General features: G+C 33.5%; 1 protein-coding gene across 1 annotated transcript in view; it reads left to right on the top strand.

The window, feature by feature from the left end:
- Nucleotides 1–18,909, top strand: part of LOC127732185 (NPC intracellular cholesterol transporter 1-like) — a 90,330-nt gene that overhangs the window by 10,527 nt on the left and 60,894 nt on the right. The window contains exons 2-10 of the mRNA XM_052241251.1: nucleotides 4,098–4,251; nucleotides 4,687–5,749; nucleotides 7,039–7,171; nucleotides 7,807–8,039; nucleotides 8,914–9,014; nucleotides 9,841–10,004; nucleotides 11,220–11,357; nucleotides 12,966–13,148; nucleotides 13,645–13,759. Of these exons, the coding sequence (XP_052097211.1) occupies nucleotides 4,098–4,251; nucleotides 4,687–5,749; nucleotides 7,039–7,171; nucleotides 7,807–8,039; nucleotides 8,914–9,014; nucleotides 9,841–10,004; nucleotides 11,220–11,357; nucleotides 12,966–13,148; nucleotides 13,645–13,759 (2,284 nt within the window). The remainder of the gene's footprint in view (nucleotides 1–4,097; nucleotides 4,252–4,686; nucleotides 5,750–7,038; nucleotides 7,172–7,806; nucleotides 8,040–8,913; nucleotides 9,015–9,840; nucleotides 10,005–11,219; nucleotides 11,358–12,965; nucleotides 13,149–13,644; nucleotides 13,760–18,909) is intronic.

Here is an 18,909-nt window from a genome sequence, read left to right as displayed (position 1 = left end):
CAGTGTGACTCCAAAAAACACGGAAATCGGAAAAAAACGATCTCGTTCGATCCGTTTAAATGGTACAGTACTTGTATCATGCATTTTATGTATACATTTAACATGATGATTTTGTCTGTATGATTGAGTATTAGAATAAGAATATTTAATTATTCCTATTAAAGGGCCCGTTTCCAAGCATATACATATACATAAAATATTAATTATACAGTAATTTTAACATGTTTAAAGATATATTACATTAAAAATAAATGATTGAATAACTATACTCCACCCTAGATGGTGTTTGAAAATAAATAAAAAAAATATTATGTCTTTCTAAACATTGCTAAAACAAATTAGACTCGAGCTATAATACATATAAAATAAAAATGAAAAATAAACTACATCAGTCACTACTACATGTATATTTAGTTTTTGGAATACAAATTTTCTCTTATTTCAAAATAAGTACTTATAAATAGGTATAAGATAATAGTGTACTACAGGTACTCATGTTATCACACATATATAAACAAATAAATCAGAGGTTCAACTTTTGCTGATAAAATTCATAACACTCTATTGTTTACATTGGAAGGTTAAAATATAAAACGAATATGACTAATATTATTGAAAATTAAATGTAAGAGAATTTGAAAGCTCCTTGTATAAATGTTTTTTTTTTTATTTTGACACTCATGACACTGTTTTATATATATTAAATGTATCTCATCTTTGTGCATGTTGTGTGTCATCTGTAATCTGGTTTAATTACTATTGCATCAAAATTATTCACATTTATACTACATTTATTTGTACTAAGTAAACTAGAAGTAAACATGATTAAAATATAAAACAAAAAACTTTTGCCCAAGACCATAAAGACAGCATGAATATTCTGTCAGGGACTACCAAATGCAGGAAATAGTGGTGATTAAGCAATGTTAAGAGTGAAAATTATTTTTGTTCAATATACATTTTTTCCTTAAATATATCTTTTAAATAAAATTGAGAATGGAAATGGGGAATGTGTCAAAGAGACAACAACCCGACCAAAGAGCAGATAACAGCCGGCTGCAGCTGGCCCCTAAACAAAAATGTATACTAGTTCAGTGATAATGGACGTTATACTCAACTCTGAAATATATAAAAGGAACTAAAATTAAAAATCATACAAGACTAACAAAGGCCAGAGGCTCCTGACTTGTGACAGGCGCAAATGTGCGGCAGGGTTAAACATGTTTTTTTGAGATCTCAACCCTCCACCTATACCTCTAGCCAATGTAGAAAAAACAAACACACATGTATATCATGTATATACTCATGTTAAAATTAAGAAATAATTCATGGAAGCCAATAGATTTGTTGGCAATTTACACATGGCCCAGGCCATGTTTAAATTTACAACAAATCTATGGCTTCCATGAATTATTTCGATTCTAATAGGACAAATACGGTCATTAAAAAACTGAAGCGGGGGTGGGTTCGCAGTGTGTGTGGTTGTTCCTTTTTACTCCCTGTTAGATAAAGCTATAACATTCTAATAAATCTGTAGCTTGCATGAATTATTTCGTAAATAACCGCCAGAAAAAATGTGTTTAGTTCTTTTAATTATCAAATCCTACATTTGCCATTTTTTATTAACTTGTTTTTCTCGTAAGCTACCGTCAAATCCTAAGTTGACATTTCGTAACTAAGGAGCCGCCATGTTGACTTACTGAAATTCGTTAATATGCAAATAATGCAATAGGATAGAAAATAAAACAAACCCTACCTCAAAAATCCATTTTAATGCAATTTTATACGAACTTCAATGGTTCACGTAACGGAAAACCTTCAGCTTTAGCGATTTCATTTGTATGACGTCATGTTTTGAAATGACTTAAATGCGCCAAAAGCATTAATGGACTTTCGTGGAATTTTATTTTATTTTTGTTTTATAGATTTCTCTGAGCTCTAGTGCATTAATTCTTTTTGTTATGCATCCGAATAAGAATAGAAGTTCTGTAGTCATTTTTCTATTGCAAATTTTAAAATAATAAAATCGTAATAGCGTTTGCAAATAGGTTCCGATACATGTGGATTTACGTAGGAGGTATTTTGTAACATCCATTATTATGTATATCTCTGAGTCTGCGCTAAGTATAGATATATCGAGTATTTTATCACGGTGTTGTTTACAAAGCGAAAGCAGCACGTCATATTAGAATTCTTGTTCTTTATCATGTTTATATCTAGTTTTATCATGTTTATGTACACATAATCATAGCAAAGCCTTCATTGGTTATTGACTGCATGCAATCAAAATCTAATTTAAGCTGCATGTCAACATAAATCCCCTTATGGAACTTTTTAATTCGATTAACCTACATGTAGGTGTAGTATTTGCTAATAATGTCATGAATATATTTCATTACAGAAAACTAGACACTTTCATGACCTTCAGTCAGGGCTACTACTTGTACAAATAATCTATATTTACTTGAAGAAGTAAAAAAAAATATACTGATATAAGTTAATTATAATGTTTGAATAATCTCCCCTTATTTTTCTTAAAATATATTTGTACAAGTTATTTTTTTTTACAATCCCACAAAAATTCTCAAGTTTTGAGATGTTAAAACATGCCTTTAATGATTTTTTTCCAGGTTAGCTCATAATTTTCAATTAGAGTTCAATGGTTCATCTAATTAATTCAACAAAGAAACTGATTGCTCAAAGATCTTAGTTATTTGCTCAAGGGAGTCAAGGCCTTCAAAAATTGCCCCTTGGGGGCTTGTAAATGAGCAGTGTTCTGAAGATTGACCATTTGCTGACTGACCATTCAAATATTGTGGATCACTTATTTGTGTAGGTACATATACATGTACCAATTTTTGTGGATTAAGGAAAAAAGCCTGCATATATGCAATGAACAAGCCTATGGAAAATATGTACTTCTTTGAAAACATTTAAATTCATGGCTCACTTGAACCAGCAAAAGCCTTAAAAATTGATATCACACAAATAAAAAAGAAGATGTGGTATAAAATCCACTGTAGTCAATATATTTTGTTTCATTTTCATTTAAATACATGTTATAGGACAATTAAGAAATTTCATGACCATTGAATAGAGTATTATCTAGATGACGACTGGTTCCATTTGGATAGTTTAGAATTTAGATGTTTTAAAACCCTGCATGTGTTATATGCTCTCTGTAATTGCACATATGGCAAAAGAAATACATTGTTTATTAGGGAGCTACCATTTCATTTTTATGGGGGGGGCTAGGATGAAAAATTTTGTCCTGCATTTTTTTTAGTTGTAATCTCTGTCCTGCCTTTTTATTTTTCACTCTATTCAGTCCTGCCTTTTTTTTTAAAGTTTATCCTGACTTTTTTTTACCTAAATTATCCTGATTTTTTTTTTTTGCAAGTTTCTCATCCTGCCTTTTTTTTTACTCAAAACTCCTGTCCTGCCTATTTTTTTCAAATTTCATCCTAGCCCCCCCATAAAAATCAAATGGAAGCTCCCTTATTGTTTTACAGCTGTCATGAATGGCCTGGGTGGCAGTGTGATCTATAAAGTACATGTACATGTAGTTCAATAACTGTATCACTAACCTCAGTTACCTGTCAACATTGAGGTTGTCAGATCAAAACCTTAATCATGTTAATTATTTTATCCCCGCTTAAAAAAAGTAGGGGTATACTGTTTTACCTCTGTCTGTCTGTCAGTCCATCCGTCTGTCCTTCCATGAATATTTTAATTTCATCACATTTTTCTCAGGAACTACATTACAAGGGTTTCTGAAATTTGGTTTCAGGGTTTATATAAGTCAGTTATACCGTGTGAAGAGTTTTCAGATTCATCACTGAACAACTTCCTGTTTACGGAACACTTGTATCATTTTACACATGATAGCCAAGTTGAAAATTTTTCGTAACATTTTTCTCAGGAACTACAATAAAAGCATTTCAGATTCATCACTCAACAACTTCCTGTTTACCGAATTATTTGGGCGGGGGTATCATCAGTGAGCAGAAGCTTGTAGTTTCACTTGTTGACTATTGCTGAATCATCAATTAATATAATCAATCAACTGTTATAAAGTATGTTAATTTTACTTGCAGGTTCATGGGAAAGATGGACATTGTTCATGGTATGGTGAATGTGGTGACTCACCGACGGGGAGATACAACTGCTTGTATACAGGGCCAGCCAAAGTTTTAAACAACGAGACAGGATTAAAAATTCTCAAGACTTATTGTCCAGATTTACTTGAGGGTATGATTGTGGTCCACTTCTGTAGATTACAGAATCTGAAGATCTTGGTTTGTCAGAAAAGACATTTTGGAAAAAAATTATATTATTTTTAAAAACATTTCTAAGTATTTTCAATCTGCAGAATTAAATAAAATGTAACAAAATGAAAATGCAATTATTTTTTTTAAATTTCATGAATTAACATGATTAACAGTATTTGTTATATTAGATAATAACAATTTAAAGTTACACACAAAAGACATGATAGGTATATATATATGTTTATAAACATTGTTCCCTGTTTTTTAAAAACAAATTAATGCTAATTGGTTATGGATACTTCAAAATTATTAGAAGCAAATTGGTCATGGAAATCTCAAAATTATAAGGTACTACTTGCTCATGGATACTTCAAAATTATTAATATGAAATGAAAAATATTTGTTTTTTTAACAGAAAATGGCGATACTTACACATGCTGTGACACAGATCAGTTGATAACTATTCAGAAGAATATGGGACTGCCACAACAGTTCTTCCTACGATGTCCCTCCTGTTACCGTAACTTTCTCAACTTATACTGTTACCAGACTTGCTCAAATAACCAGAGCAATTATGTATACAACGTGAAAACAGAACCAATGCCTACCAATGAAACCAAAACACAAATTACAAAAATAGACTATTTCATTACACACACTTATGCTAACGGTATGTTTAATTCCTGTAAGGGAGTTCAGATGCCAAGTGCTAATGAACGAGCGATCACGGTTTTCTGTGGCCATCCTGCTGATCAGTGCACTATTAAGAACTGGCTACAATACATGGGAGATACAACTAATGGACACACCCCTTTTGATATCAACTTCAATATCACCAATACACCAGTAACTCCAAATACAACAAATATGACATTTTATCCCATGGATGTCACTACTTCTCTTTGTAATGAAACTGCTCTCAACAAGTCTGCTTGTAGTTGTCAAGATTGTACCCTTAGCTGTGCTCCGATGCCACCTTTCCCAAAACCTCCGAAACCAGCGACCATATTGGGCTTCGACGCCTGGTACTTTATCATGTGTATATTGTATATAATTTTCGTATTGTTTTTTGGAACATACGGATTATGTTACAATATCATATCTCGGAATGCTTTTGGAATCAAACAAAAAAGATATAATAGTATAGAAGAAAGACCTCCTGGTAGAACTGGAAGTATAAATGGCCATGGACAATCAAGGATGAAAAAATTGTCAGCGCCACTTGTCCAGGAAAAGGATATTAACTGTTTAGAAAAAATCGGAGCTGGCGTTGAGAAATTTTTGAGGAACATGTTTCTAACATGGGGGTTATTTGTAGCACGACATCCTGTAATCGTAATTGTACTTGGCGTACTCATCGCTGGAGCTTTGTCGGCAGGACTATACTTTTTCAAGGTCACAACCAACCCAGTAGATCTTTGGTCTGCTAAGAACAGCAGGGCACGCACAGAGAAGGATTACTTCGATTCCCATTTCGGGTAAGGATTTTTGGGTAAAAATGCAATCAAAACCCTATGGTACGGACAAAATCTTCCAATGCTTATCACTACCTTTTTGATACACAAAATATAGTGCATTGATCATAACACTCTATACATCCTATACATGAACATGTTCAGAAATTTATCAATGTAAAATATGCTCGGATATTCAAGTCACAAAATGATCACACTTGTCAAGAAAATTACATAACTTTTGCAAGGTGCAGGAATCTAATATCTTTTCTGAAAATATTAATCATGTCATTGTTAAAGTCATCTTTAAAATTGGAGTTATCTTCTTTTGTCCAGAATTGTAGTTGAATCAACTACAACACTGTTTTAACAATGCAATATTAAATTTTACTTCCCATTGATAAATTAAAGCTATCTTTACCCTTCAGTCAAGTTCAGTGCTTACAAGCATTTTGATTCAACCTTATATATATGAGTTCCTTGATTGCATTTACATTCCAATATGCATTATACACAAGTTGGTAAAAATAAATAAGTCAAGTGAACCAACACATTCTAACAGGTAAAGCTGGTAGAGAAATCAGGGTGGATACTAAATTGATTTAGTGACCTTCAACAATGTTAAAAATCACTCTTGGTGGAGATTTTTTTTAAACAAATTTTGGAGTTGTGGTACGATTGCCAATTATACAACTATCCACCAAAGTTAAAATGAAAAGGATATAAGCAATTATAGGCAAGCGTACAGCATTCAACAATGAGAAAAAAAACATCCAGTAAAGTTGCTATAAAAGGCCCCTACATGAAAAATTATTGTTGTTTGTTGTAAGCTGATTATTCAAATTATTTCTTTTTGTGGTACTCAACAGCAAGTAAGTGTTAAATGTTATTGAAAGTTTAGGCGACATTCCAAGGTTTTTTTCAAAAACATTTAATTACTGTGTATTCATTATTATTCGTTGGATATTTTTTTGTGGGTATAGGTGAACTACGAAATTAAATGTTCAACGAATGACAAATTTTCTAAAGGCTTGTATAAAGACTTTGGCAAAACCACGAAATTAAATGTCCACTAACACGCAAGTTTTCCTTCATCCACTAAAATTGGTGCCCACGGAAATAAATGAATCCACAGTATATATGTTCCCAGGGCTGGGGTTGAGGTACAGACTGGTGTTGGTGGGGTAACTAGAACACATATATTTAGTCTTAGAAGATGTAGAAGTTATAAGGCTAGCCTGCTTTTGAGAGTGTCTTTCCATACATGTATATACATGAAATAACAACTTATTAACAAATTTATTTTTAAACAGGCCATTCTACAGAACTGAACAACTGATTGTGACCAGACCAAACAATGATACCATAGTTAAACATAAGAATCCAGGATCCCTTGTCTCATATACCAACTATACTTCTTTGTTTGATAAGGAGTTTTTACATATGGTAGGTTCAAATTTCATCATAAAAATCGCGGAACCCTTATCTCCATACCAACTATACTTCTTTGTTTGATAAGGAGTTTTTACATATGGTAGGTTCAAATTTCATCATAAAAATCTCGGAACCCTTATCTCCATATATATACCAACTATACTTCTTTGTTTGATAAAGAGTTTTTACATAAGGTAGGTTTTAAGTTCATTATAAAAATCCAGGAACCTTTGTCACATATATATATATGCTCACTATACTTCTATGTTTAATAAGGAGTTTTTATATAAGGAAAGGAGGCTTCAGTGGCCATGTAGCCTCATTAAGTAGTCCCAACTGTATCACTAGCTTGTCAACACTGAGGTGCACTTGACTCCAATCTTTAATTATTAGGTTTGTCAGTTTTCATACTGAGGGTCAGTGGTTCTATAGTCTTCCTCCGACAATAAAAACTGACCGCCACAAAATAGCTCAATAGTGCTGAAAGTAGTGTTAATTTTCAATCAATCAATTTGATACGGTAGATTTAATTGCAGTCTTGTCAATGGTTCATTATTTGTATGCTGCAATTCCTGAAATTGCATTTTTACAAGTGCATGCAAAAATTTGTGAATTTACTGTGGTAATTTAAATGATTATTTTTTTAGCTATTGGATCTTCAACTTGAAATAGAAAACTTAACAGCGACCTACAAAGGGGAAACGGTTCGACTACAAGATATTTGTTTCAAGCCACTCGCTCCAGACAATAACAACTGTACAACAGAGAGTGTGTTAGAATACTGGCAGAAAAGTCATGAAAATATTGACAAATTAGCATATACTCCAGATAGATGGTTTGTCAAGGCAGATTACCTTGATCATTTCCATTTCTGTGTCAGGTAGGTTATCTTTTCAATACAATTTATATAAAAATAAATTATTAGATATACTGTGAATTCATTTATTTTCGTGGGTATCAATTTTCGTGGATTGAGGAAACATTGCATTTTCGTGGATATTTGATTTCGTGGTTTTGCCAAAGTCTGCATACAAGCCTATAGAACATTTGTATTTCGTTAAACATTTGAATTCGTGGGTCACCTTTACCCATGAAATCTACGAAAATTGATATCCCACGAATAATAATGAATCAACAGTAAGAAGATGTGGTATGAGTGCCAGTGAGACAACTCTCCATCCAAGTCACAATATGTAAAAGTAAACCATTATAGGTTAAAGTACGGTCTTCAACATGGAGCCTTGGCTCACACCGAACAGCAAGCTATAAAGGGCCCTGAAAATGATGTTTGCTGCAACCTCATTTGCAAAAAATATAGAAAGGAGAGTCATGACCTACAGAATTAACGAATGCAGAAATAAAGGCTCCCCATCCAGAACATTTTGCATTGCTGGATCATGATAACTTACAGTAAAATCAGAAATTATTGCATACATTTATTATTGCAAATTTTGATAAAATGGACTTAAATACCAGAATGAATTATTGTGATTTCACGAAAATCTGCATACAGTTATATATATCAGATATAAGAATGTGAGTTCTGATTATTGTGACTCATTAAGTCACAATATTCGCATTAGTAAAAACCTTGCAATAATTTCTGAATTTACAGTACATTCTCCAAATAGTATCAACAGAAAGGTTTTAGTTTTTTTGCAGTGTTGATCTAAAAGACAATATTATATATTGAATTGATTAATCTAACATAATACCAATAAAATGTATTATTTTTGTATAAAATTCTCTTTCAGTGCCCCAGCATCTACACAAGATACAGTTGGACTGAATATTTCATGTCTGGCCACTAATTCAGCTCCTATATTTCCATGGGTTGCCATGGGAGGATATGAGGGTTTGTAATTAATTATGATTTGATTTGATTTTTGGTGTTTTAACGCCACTTCTAAGCACAGCTTTTGTGTTATTTCGTGGCGGCCAGTTTTTATTGGTGGAGGAATCCAGAGTGCCCGGATAAAACCACCAACCTTAGATAGGAAAAATTAATTATGAAAGAAGATCCTTAACTTTCGGAAAATTATTTAAAATACAAAAGAAAAATTGGAAGATGTGTTTTTCATGTGTCCAAAAACATTAAAAACATATGATTTGAACCACATATGAAAAATGTATGATTTGATCCCTTGAAAATTATATGAAAAACTTGTGTTGCAATATTTACTTTGGTCAATGAAAGATTTAATTTCCAAATCACTGCTTCTCAATAATATTGACCCTGACTCAATAAATATAATTGTAAATTTAGAAACTACTACAAGGCTTTATGGATGGGATTATGAGACTGGGTTAATGTCACAACAATATAAGAACACACATTCTGATATCTTAAACATATATCTGTATGAAAATTTTTCTGAAATTGCAATAATTTATCTCACATTTTTTTCTTCCATTTTTCAAAAATCGCAATAATAAATTCACGCAATAATTTCTGAATTTACAGTAATCACTAATATGCTTTTGAATTTCATAATCAGACAACTTTCAGAAATGAAAGATCAAAGTATATATAATAAGTTTTCTATAACAGGTTTACGTTATCAAGACTCAACAGCATTTGTCACATTTTTTGTGTGTGATATTACTAGTAAAACTAAGTGGTAGTAACCTTATTTTGAGATCTTCTGTCGTAGTGCTGAATTATAAGTTTTCTATTACAGGTTTAAATTACCAAGACTCAACAGCGTTTGTCATCACAATTCTGGTCAACAACCACCTTAAAGATGAAGACAATGAAAAAGCTATGGCGTGGGAGAAAGTGCTTATAGATTTCATGAAGACCAGACAAAATGATTTGAACATGACGATTGCCTTTAACACGGAGGTAAGGTTTTTTTGGGGTCTCTAACGTTACTTATGACAAAAGTAATTGAAAAATAATTAATAACAGTGGTAATGTATTTGTAATATAATTAATTACTGTGAAGTACTTTTGTTCATGGGGTACTAATTTTTGTGGTTTTCGTGATAGGGTTCAAGCACGTATTCAAATTCCATAAGAAATGTAAAATTTCCATTTAAAACTAAAATGCTCAAATAATATCAACGAATTCGAAAAACCCACGAACTAAGGAAATTTTGAAAATCTACGAAAATTAATACCCACGAAAAAAAGTACCTGTAATTAATTATATTTAAGAATCAATGTAATTGATATGTAATCAATTACTTTAGCATGTAGTTGACCCAAGGTGAATTTCTAATATAAATATAAGAAAATGTGAAATGATTGCAATGAGACAACTATTCGCAGAGTTAAAATGAAGTGGTACTTAGCAATTATTGGCCACCATATAACCTTCAACAATGAGAAAAATCTATACTGTATAATCAGCTTTAAAAGGCCAAAAATGGAAAGCGTAACAATTCAAAAGAGAATTTTTTGGTGGATTTCCAGTTCTATATTGAGAAAAATAAATCATATGACAGGCAGGTGTTGAGTACGGTACTTTTAGTCCTTAGACATGTAATATTACAAGATTTTTTAAACTTTGGTAGATATTTGAAATTTTAAACATGTTTTAAGTTGATATAGCAGGAAAAGATTTTATCCGTCAAATTGAACTGCCTCAGCCTAGTACAAAGCATGGCGCATATTAATATTACATACATGTGTTCTCATCCTTAATTACTTCAGGACAGTCAACGAAATGGTTCACCTTTGTTTCATTTTCAATGTTGGCATTCTTTTCCTTTTAATTGCTGAACACATCTAATACATGTAGATACTCAACCAATATCTAGGTAATGGGTTAAATTGAAGATCACATGAATACGGATTCAATGAGGTCGAATTATTCACTTGCATTATTCACTTGCAAGTGAATAATTGATCACCGATGTTTCTATTGTTATTTTGACAAAGTTGAACCAAATAGGCTGCTAAAAACAAATTATTATTTCATTATTTCACTTTTATAAATGATTGAAACAAACAAAATCATATTCTAAATCTTTTCATATCTCGTAGCTAAACTAGTGCCCCTTTAAAAAACATGTACACAAATGCATTAATTTTAATGAATGAATTTGTTTTTAGCGATCAATTGAAGATGAAATAAACAGGGAAAGTAGCTCTGATATTTGGACAGTTTTGGCTAGCTACCTGATTATGTTTGGGTACATTACAATTACTCTTGGGCAGTATGGAACGTGTGAAAATCCACAAAAACTACTGGCAAGTAAAGTTATATGACAAACAATAATATTTCAGTATGCTACATTTGTCTGCAACACAAAGAGAAAGTCCTGCCCTGCACACAGAGGCAAATGGTCATTATTGATAAAGTTATATAAACAACACTCATTGCTGTATATAGAAACATGACCACTGACTTTCGTGTTTATCAACAGTTGTCTCCCTTTAAATAAGTACATATGTGTAGTGCAGCCTGCAAAACAAAGACAAAAAGCAGAAGAAATATTGTCATCAATAATTATCTCCCTTTGAAAAATACTAACACTGTTAAAATTGATTTCCACGTTGTATCTTCTATGTCATGCTACCAGCTATTAAACAAAGACAAAAAACAGAAGAAATCTTGTCATCAATGATTATCTCCCTTTGAAAAATATCAAAACTGTTAAAAATGATTTCAACGTTGTATCTCCTATGTCATGCTACCAGCTATTAAACAAAGACAAAAAACAGAAGAAATCTTTTCATCAATAATTATCTCCCTTTGAAAAATACCAAAACTGATAAAAATGATTTCAACGTTGTATCTTCTATGCAGATCTAGATTAGTCAGATTAAAAGGTTAATTTATTAGCAGTATTCCTGTTAGCACTAATTTTCTCTTTAGATAAATTCATCCTTCTGTGTTTATTGTGTAAGTGTCTTTTACAAGCAAACAAAACTAATAACTTCACATTTATGAATCAGTGGACATTGATTACTTTGTTCAGCCACCAAAAAGGATATCCGATTGATTGAATCACCTGTTTTATGTTTCCAAATGATAAATTGAAATATATATGTATACTATGAATTCATTAATATTCGTTGGATACCAATTTTCGTGGATTTCGTCGGAATAGGGGAACCACGAATTTAAAAGTTCAACAAATTACACATTTTCTAAAGGAAGGTAAAACCACGAAATTAAATATCCATGATTTAAGCCATTCCAATTGATATTTTATAGTGTGTCTTTCTATGTTGTTATACTATTGTTTCAGATAAGGGAGAAGGTTTGGTACCATTAAAATGTTTAATCCCGCTGCAATTGTTTGCACCTGTCCTAAGTCAGGAATCTGATGTTCAGTAGTTGTCGTTTGTGTTTCTCGTTTCTCGTTTTTTATATAGATTAGACCATTGGTTTTCCTGTTTGAATGGTTTTACACTAGTAATTTATTGGGGCCCTTTATAGCTTGCTGTTGGGTGTGAGCCAAGGCTCCGTGTTGACCTTGACCTATAATAGTTTACTTTTATCATTGTGACTTGGATGGAGAGTTGTCTCATGGGCACTCATACCACATCTTCCTATATCTATGAAAATGCAAGTTTTTCTCAATCCACGAAAATTGGTACCCACGAAAATGAATGAATCCACAGTAAAGGACACTGCAGGGATATCATAAATTCAAAACGGGACAAATTGAATTTTGGGGTAAATTGTCAAAAATAGAAGGCACAAAAATTTCTCAGTTAACAGTAGCAATTTAAACTGTCACGTGGTTGTTACTTTTCCTCTTAAGTAAGACTCCACAATATTTGTTATAAAGTTTTAATAGATTTTCATAATGCCAATTTTTTTCATTGCTAAATTGATTTTATTTTCAGATTGATTCCAAGATAACATTAGGACTATCAGGAGTTACCATTGTACTATTATCAGTAGCTGCCTCCCTTGGGACCTATAGTTACTTTGGAATACCAGCAACACTTATCATCATAGAAGTTGTACCATTCTTAGTCCTGGCTGTTGGTGTGGACAACATCTTTATTTTAGTCCAGGCCTATCAGGTATGTTCAGTGCATTATCTAACTGTGAGATTAGATATACTTAATTAGGTCTAGGTCTTTATAGTGGGTATGATATTTAGTCCTGTCTGTAAATTATGGTCCAAGGAGTAAAATAAAATGAGATTACCCTTTCCATATTCATATTTTACTGAAAAAGGCTTTTATTACTTTGTTTTTTTTATGACAATTATTGTAACAGTTTTAATGAAGCCTTGTTTCAAACAGTTGAATGAATTTTATGAATATTTATTAAGTTTTTATAGTACCAGCTAAAAATTCTGTAAAAATAGTTATGCCCTGCATATGAAATTAAGGGGCATTATGTTATCAGTCTGTATGTCCGTCTGTTTTTCATCTATCTGTCCCTTATCAGATTAAAGTTTGGTTTTAAGTCAAACTTGATGTTTATCTTATGACAGACATACAAAAATATATGAAGAATCTTTTGCTCTTCGTAACATATAATGTACAATGTCACCTTGTTTGTTTTTTACAGCGAGATACCAGACCACCAGGTGAAAGTTTAGAAGAACAGATAGGCAGAATTGTAGGAAGAGTGGGGCCAAGCATGTTACTTACTAGTTCTGCAGAATCCATAGCTTTCTTCCTGGGTAATATACTTTATACAGCAACTAGTTGTGTTTATTTCCTAAATATAGCAACACAGCTATATTTTGTGCAATGTCAATTTCATCATGGATCACTTTTTCCACAATCAGGGGTTCATTAAGGGATGCAAATAAGTTTGAAATTTGTGTTACAATTTGAATAGCTATCAATGTATTTAATTAACTTGCAGTATAAAAACAATAATATCAGGCCAATGTCAGAAAAATATAAACTTCTTTAGTATTTAGCACAAAATTGGGGAAGGGTTTGGTAAAACCTCGCCCTTCCCTAGTTACTCAGCCTCATATAAAAAGGTTGATATTTTCCTGAAATTGACCTGATATTGTATATGTATTATGTACATGTGTCAAGTCAGTTAAAAAGGAAGTTATAAGTTGAAGAATACAGTTACTAGAAATGTGGTGAATCTTCTTAAAAATACAAATATTTAAATGGTGTTGAGCATTGGGAGTTGCTTATAGACGTATTTACACTTGTATGTAAATTGTCAGCCATTAGGTAAAATCACACAAGTTCCCGTATAATTTGACATCACAATTTAAAAAATTTGATGTCACAATTGAAAAGTGATATATATAAATCTTTCATCTTTTCTTAACAGGTGCCCTGACAAACATGCCTGCAGTAAGAGTTTTCCCCCTTTACATATAAATCTTTCATCTTTTCTTAACAGGTGCCCTGACAAACATACCTGCAGTAAGAGTTTTCCCTCTTTACATATAAATCTTTCATCTTTTCTTAACAGGTGCCCTGACAAACATCCCTGCAGTAAGAGTTTTCCCCCTTTACATATAAATCTTTCATCTTTTCTTAACAGGTGCCCTGACAAACATGCCAGCAGTAAGAGTTTTCCCTCTTTACATATAAATCTTTCATCTTTTCTTAACAGGTGCCCTGACAAACATACCTGCAGTAAGAGTTTTCCCTCTTTACATATAAATCTTTCATCTTTTCTTAACAGGTGCCCTGACAAACATCCCTGCAGTAAGAGTTTTCCCCCTTTACATATAAATCTTTCATCTTTTCTTAACAGGTGCCCTGACAAACATGCCAGCAGTAAGAGTTTTCCCTCTTTACATATAAATCTTTCATCTTTTCTTAACAGGTGCCCTGACAAACATACCTGCAGTAAGAGTTTTCCCTCTTTACATATAAATCTTTCATCTTTTCTTAACAGGTGCCCTGACAAACATGCCTGCAGTAAGAGTTTTCCCTCTTTACATATAAATCTTTCATCTTTTCTTAACAGGTGCCCTGACAAACATGCCTGCAGTAAGAGTTTTCTCCCTATACTTATAAATCTTTCATCTTTTCTTAACAGGTGCCCTGACAAACATGCCTGCAGTAAGAGTTTTCTCCCTATACTTATCAATCTTTCATCTTTTCTTAACAGGTGCCCTGACAAACATGTCAGCAGTAAGAGTTTTCTCCCTATACTTATCAATCTTTCATCTTTTCTTAACAGGTGCCCTGACAAACATGCCTGCAGTAAGAGTTTTCCCTCTTTACATATAAATCTTTCATCTTTTCTTAACAGGTGCCCTGACAAACATGCCTGCAGTAAGAGTTTTCCCTCTTTACATATAAATCTTTCATCTTTTCTTAACAGGTGCCCTGACAAACATACCTGCAGTAAGAGTTTTCCCTCTTTACATATAAATCTTTCATCTTTTCTTAACAGGTGCCCTGACAAACATACCTGCAGTAAGAGTTTTCTCCCTATACTTATCAATCTTTCATCTTTTCTTAACAGGTGCCCTGACAAACATCCCTGCAGTAAGAGTTTTCCCCCTATACTTATCAATCTTTCATCTTTTCTTAACAGGTGCCCTGACAAACATGCCAGCAGTAAGAGTTTTCTCCCTATACTTATCAATCTTTCATCTTTTCTTAACAGGTGCCCTGACAAACATGCCTGCAGTAAGAGTTTTCTCCCTTTACTTATCAATCTTTCATCTTTTCTTAACAGGTGCCCTGACAAACATCCCTGCAGTAAGAGTTTTCTCCCTATACTTATCAATCTTTCATCTTTTCTTAACAGGTGCCCTGACAAACATGCCAGCAGTAAGAGTTTTCTCCCTATACTTATCAATCTTTCATCTTTTCTTAACAGGTGCCCTGACAAACATGCCTGCAGTAAGAGTTTTCTCCCTTTACTTATCAATCTTTCATCTTTTCTTAACAGGTGCCCTGACAAACATGCCAGCAGTAAGAGTTTTCTCCCTATACTTATCAATCTTTCATCTTTTCTTAACAGGTGCCCTGACAAACATGCCTGCAGTAAGAGTTTTCTCCCTATACTTATCAATCTTTCATCTTTTCTTAACAGGTGCCCTGACAAACATGCCAGCAGTAAGAGTTTTCTCCCTATACTTATCAATCTTTCATCTTTTCTTAACAGGTGCCCTGACAAACATCCCTGCAGTAAGAGTTTTCCCCCTTTACATATAAATCTTTCATCTTTTCTTAACAGGTGCCCTGACAAACATGCCTGCAGTAAGAGTTTCCTCCCTATACTTATAAATCTTTCATCTTTTCTTAACAGGTGCCCTGACAAACATGCCTGCAGTAAGAGTTTTCCCCCTATACTTATCAATCTTTCATCTTTTCTTAACAGGTGCCCTGACAAACATGCCTGCAGTAAGAGTTTTCTCCCGATACTTATCAATCTTTCATCTTTTCTTAACAGGTGCCCTGACAAACATGCCTGCAGTAAGAGTTTTCTCCCTATACTTATCAATCTTTCATCTTTTCTTAACAGGTGCCCTGACAAACATGCCAGCAGTAAGAGTTTTCTCCCTTTACTTATCAATCTTTCATCTTTTCTTAACAGGTGCCCTGACAAACATGCCTGCAGTAAGAGTTTTCTCCCTTTACTTATCAATCTTTCATCTTTTCTTAACAGGTGCCCTGACAAACATGCCAGCAGTAAGAGTTTTCTCCCTATACTTATCAATCTTTCATCTTTTCTTAACAGGTGCCCTGACAAACATACCTGCAGTAAGAGTTTTCCCTCTTTACATATAAATCTTTCATCTTTTCTTAACAGGTGCCCTGACAAACATGCCTGCAGTAAGAGTTTTCCCTCTTTACATATAAATCTTTCATCTTTTCTTAACAGGTGCCCTGACAAACATGCCTGCAGTAAGAGTTTTCTCCCTATACTTATAAATCTTTCATCTTTTCTTAACAGGTGCCCTGACAAACATGCCTGCAGTAAGAGTTTTCTCCCTATACTTATCAATCTTTCATCTTTTCTTAACAGGTGCCCTGACAAACATGCCTGCAGTAAGAGTTTTCCCTCTTTACATATAAATCTTTCATCTTTTCTTAACAGGTGCCCTGACAAACATGCCTGCAGTAAGAGTTTTCCCTCTTTACATATAAATCTTTCATCTTTTCTTTACAGGTGCCCTGACAAACATGCCTGCAGTAAGAGTTTTCTCCCTATACTTATCAATCTTTCATCTTTTCTTAACAGGTGTCCTGACAAACATCCCTGCAGTAAGAGTTTTCCCCCTTTACATATAACTCTTTCATCTTTTCTTAACAGGTGCCCTGACAAACATACCTGCAGTAAGAGTTTTCCCTCTTTACATATAAATCTTTCATCTTTTCTTAACAGGTGCCCTGACAAACATACCTGCAGTAAGAGTTTTCCCTCTTTACATATAAATCTTTCATCTTTTCTTAACAGGTGCCCTGACAAACATACCAGCAGTAAGAGTTTTCTCCCTATACTTATCAATCTTTCATCTTTTCTTAACAGGTGCCCTGACAAACATCCCTGCAGTAAGAGTTTTCCCCCTATACTTATCAATCTTTCATCTTTTCTTAACAGGTGCCCTGACAAACATGCCTGCAGTAAGAGTTTTCTCCCGATACTTATCAATCTTTCATCTTTTCTTAACAGGTGCCCTGACAAACATGCCTGCAGTAAGAGTTTTCTCCCTATACTTATCAATCTTTCATCTTTTCTTAACAGGTGCCCTGACAAACATGCCAGCAGTAAGAGTTTTCTCCCTTTACTTATCAATCTTTCATCTTTTCTTAACAGGTGCCCTGACAAACATGCCAGCAGTAAGAGTTTTCTCCCTATACTTATCAATCTTTCATCTTTTCTTAACAGGTGCCCTGACAAACATGCCTGCAGTAAGAGTTTTCTCCCTTTACTTATCAATCTTTCATCTTTTCTTAACAGGTGTCCTGACAAACATGCCTGCAGTAAGAGTTTTCTCCCTTTACTTATCAATCTTTCATCTTTTCTTAACAGGTGCCCTGACAAACATGTCAGCAGTAAGAGTTTTCTCCCTATACTTATCAATCTTTCATCTTTTCTTAACAGGTGCCCTGACAAACATGCCTGCAGTAAGAGTTTTCTCCCTTTACTTATCAATCTTTCATCTTTTCTTAACAGGTGCCCTGACAAACATGCCTGCAGTAAGAGTTTTCTCCCTTTACTTATCAATCTTTCATCTTTTCTTAACAGGTGCCCTGACAAACATACCAGCAGTAAGAGTTTTCCCCCTATACTTATCAATCTTTCATCTTTTCTTAACAGGTGCCCTGACAAACATGCCAGCAGTAAGAGTTTTCTCCCTATACTTATCAATCTTTCATCTTTTCTTAACAGGTGCCCTGACAAACATGCCAGCAGTAAGAGTTTCCCCCTATACTTATCAATCTTTCATCTTTTCTTAACAGGTGCCCTGACAAACATGCCAGCAGTAAGAGTTTCCCCCCTATACTTATCAATCTTTCATCTTTTCTTAACAGGTGCCCTGACAAACATGCCAGCAGTAAGAGTTTCCCCCCTATACTTATCAATCTTTCATCTTTTCTTAACAGGTGCCCTGACAAACATACCAGCAGTAAGAGTTTTCTCCCTATACTTATCAATCTTTCATCTTTTCTTAACAGGTGCCCTGACAAACATGCCTGCAGTAAGAGTTTTCTCCCTATACTTATCAATCTTTCATCTTTTCTTAACAGGTGCCCTGACAAACATGCCAGCAGTAAGAGTTTCCCCCCTATACTTATCAATCTTTCATCTTTTCTTAACAGGTGCCCTGACAAACATGCCAGCAGTAAGAGTTTTCTCCCTATACTTATCAATCTTTCATCTTTTCTT

Source organism: Mytilus californianus, unplaced genomic scaffold (assembly GCF_021869535.1).
Source record: "Mytilus californianus isolate M0D057914Y unplaced genomic scaffold, xbMytCali1.0.p SCAF_22, whole genome shotgun sequence".
Classification (NCBI taxonomy): domain Eukaryota; kingdom Metazoa; phylum Mollusca; class Bivalvia; order Mytilida; family Mytilidae; genus Mytilus; species Mytilus californianus.
The sequence above is the reverse complement of the archived record's forward strand: the minus strand, read 5'-3'. Positions and strand labels throughout refer to the sequence as shown.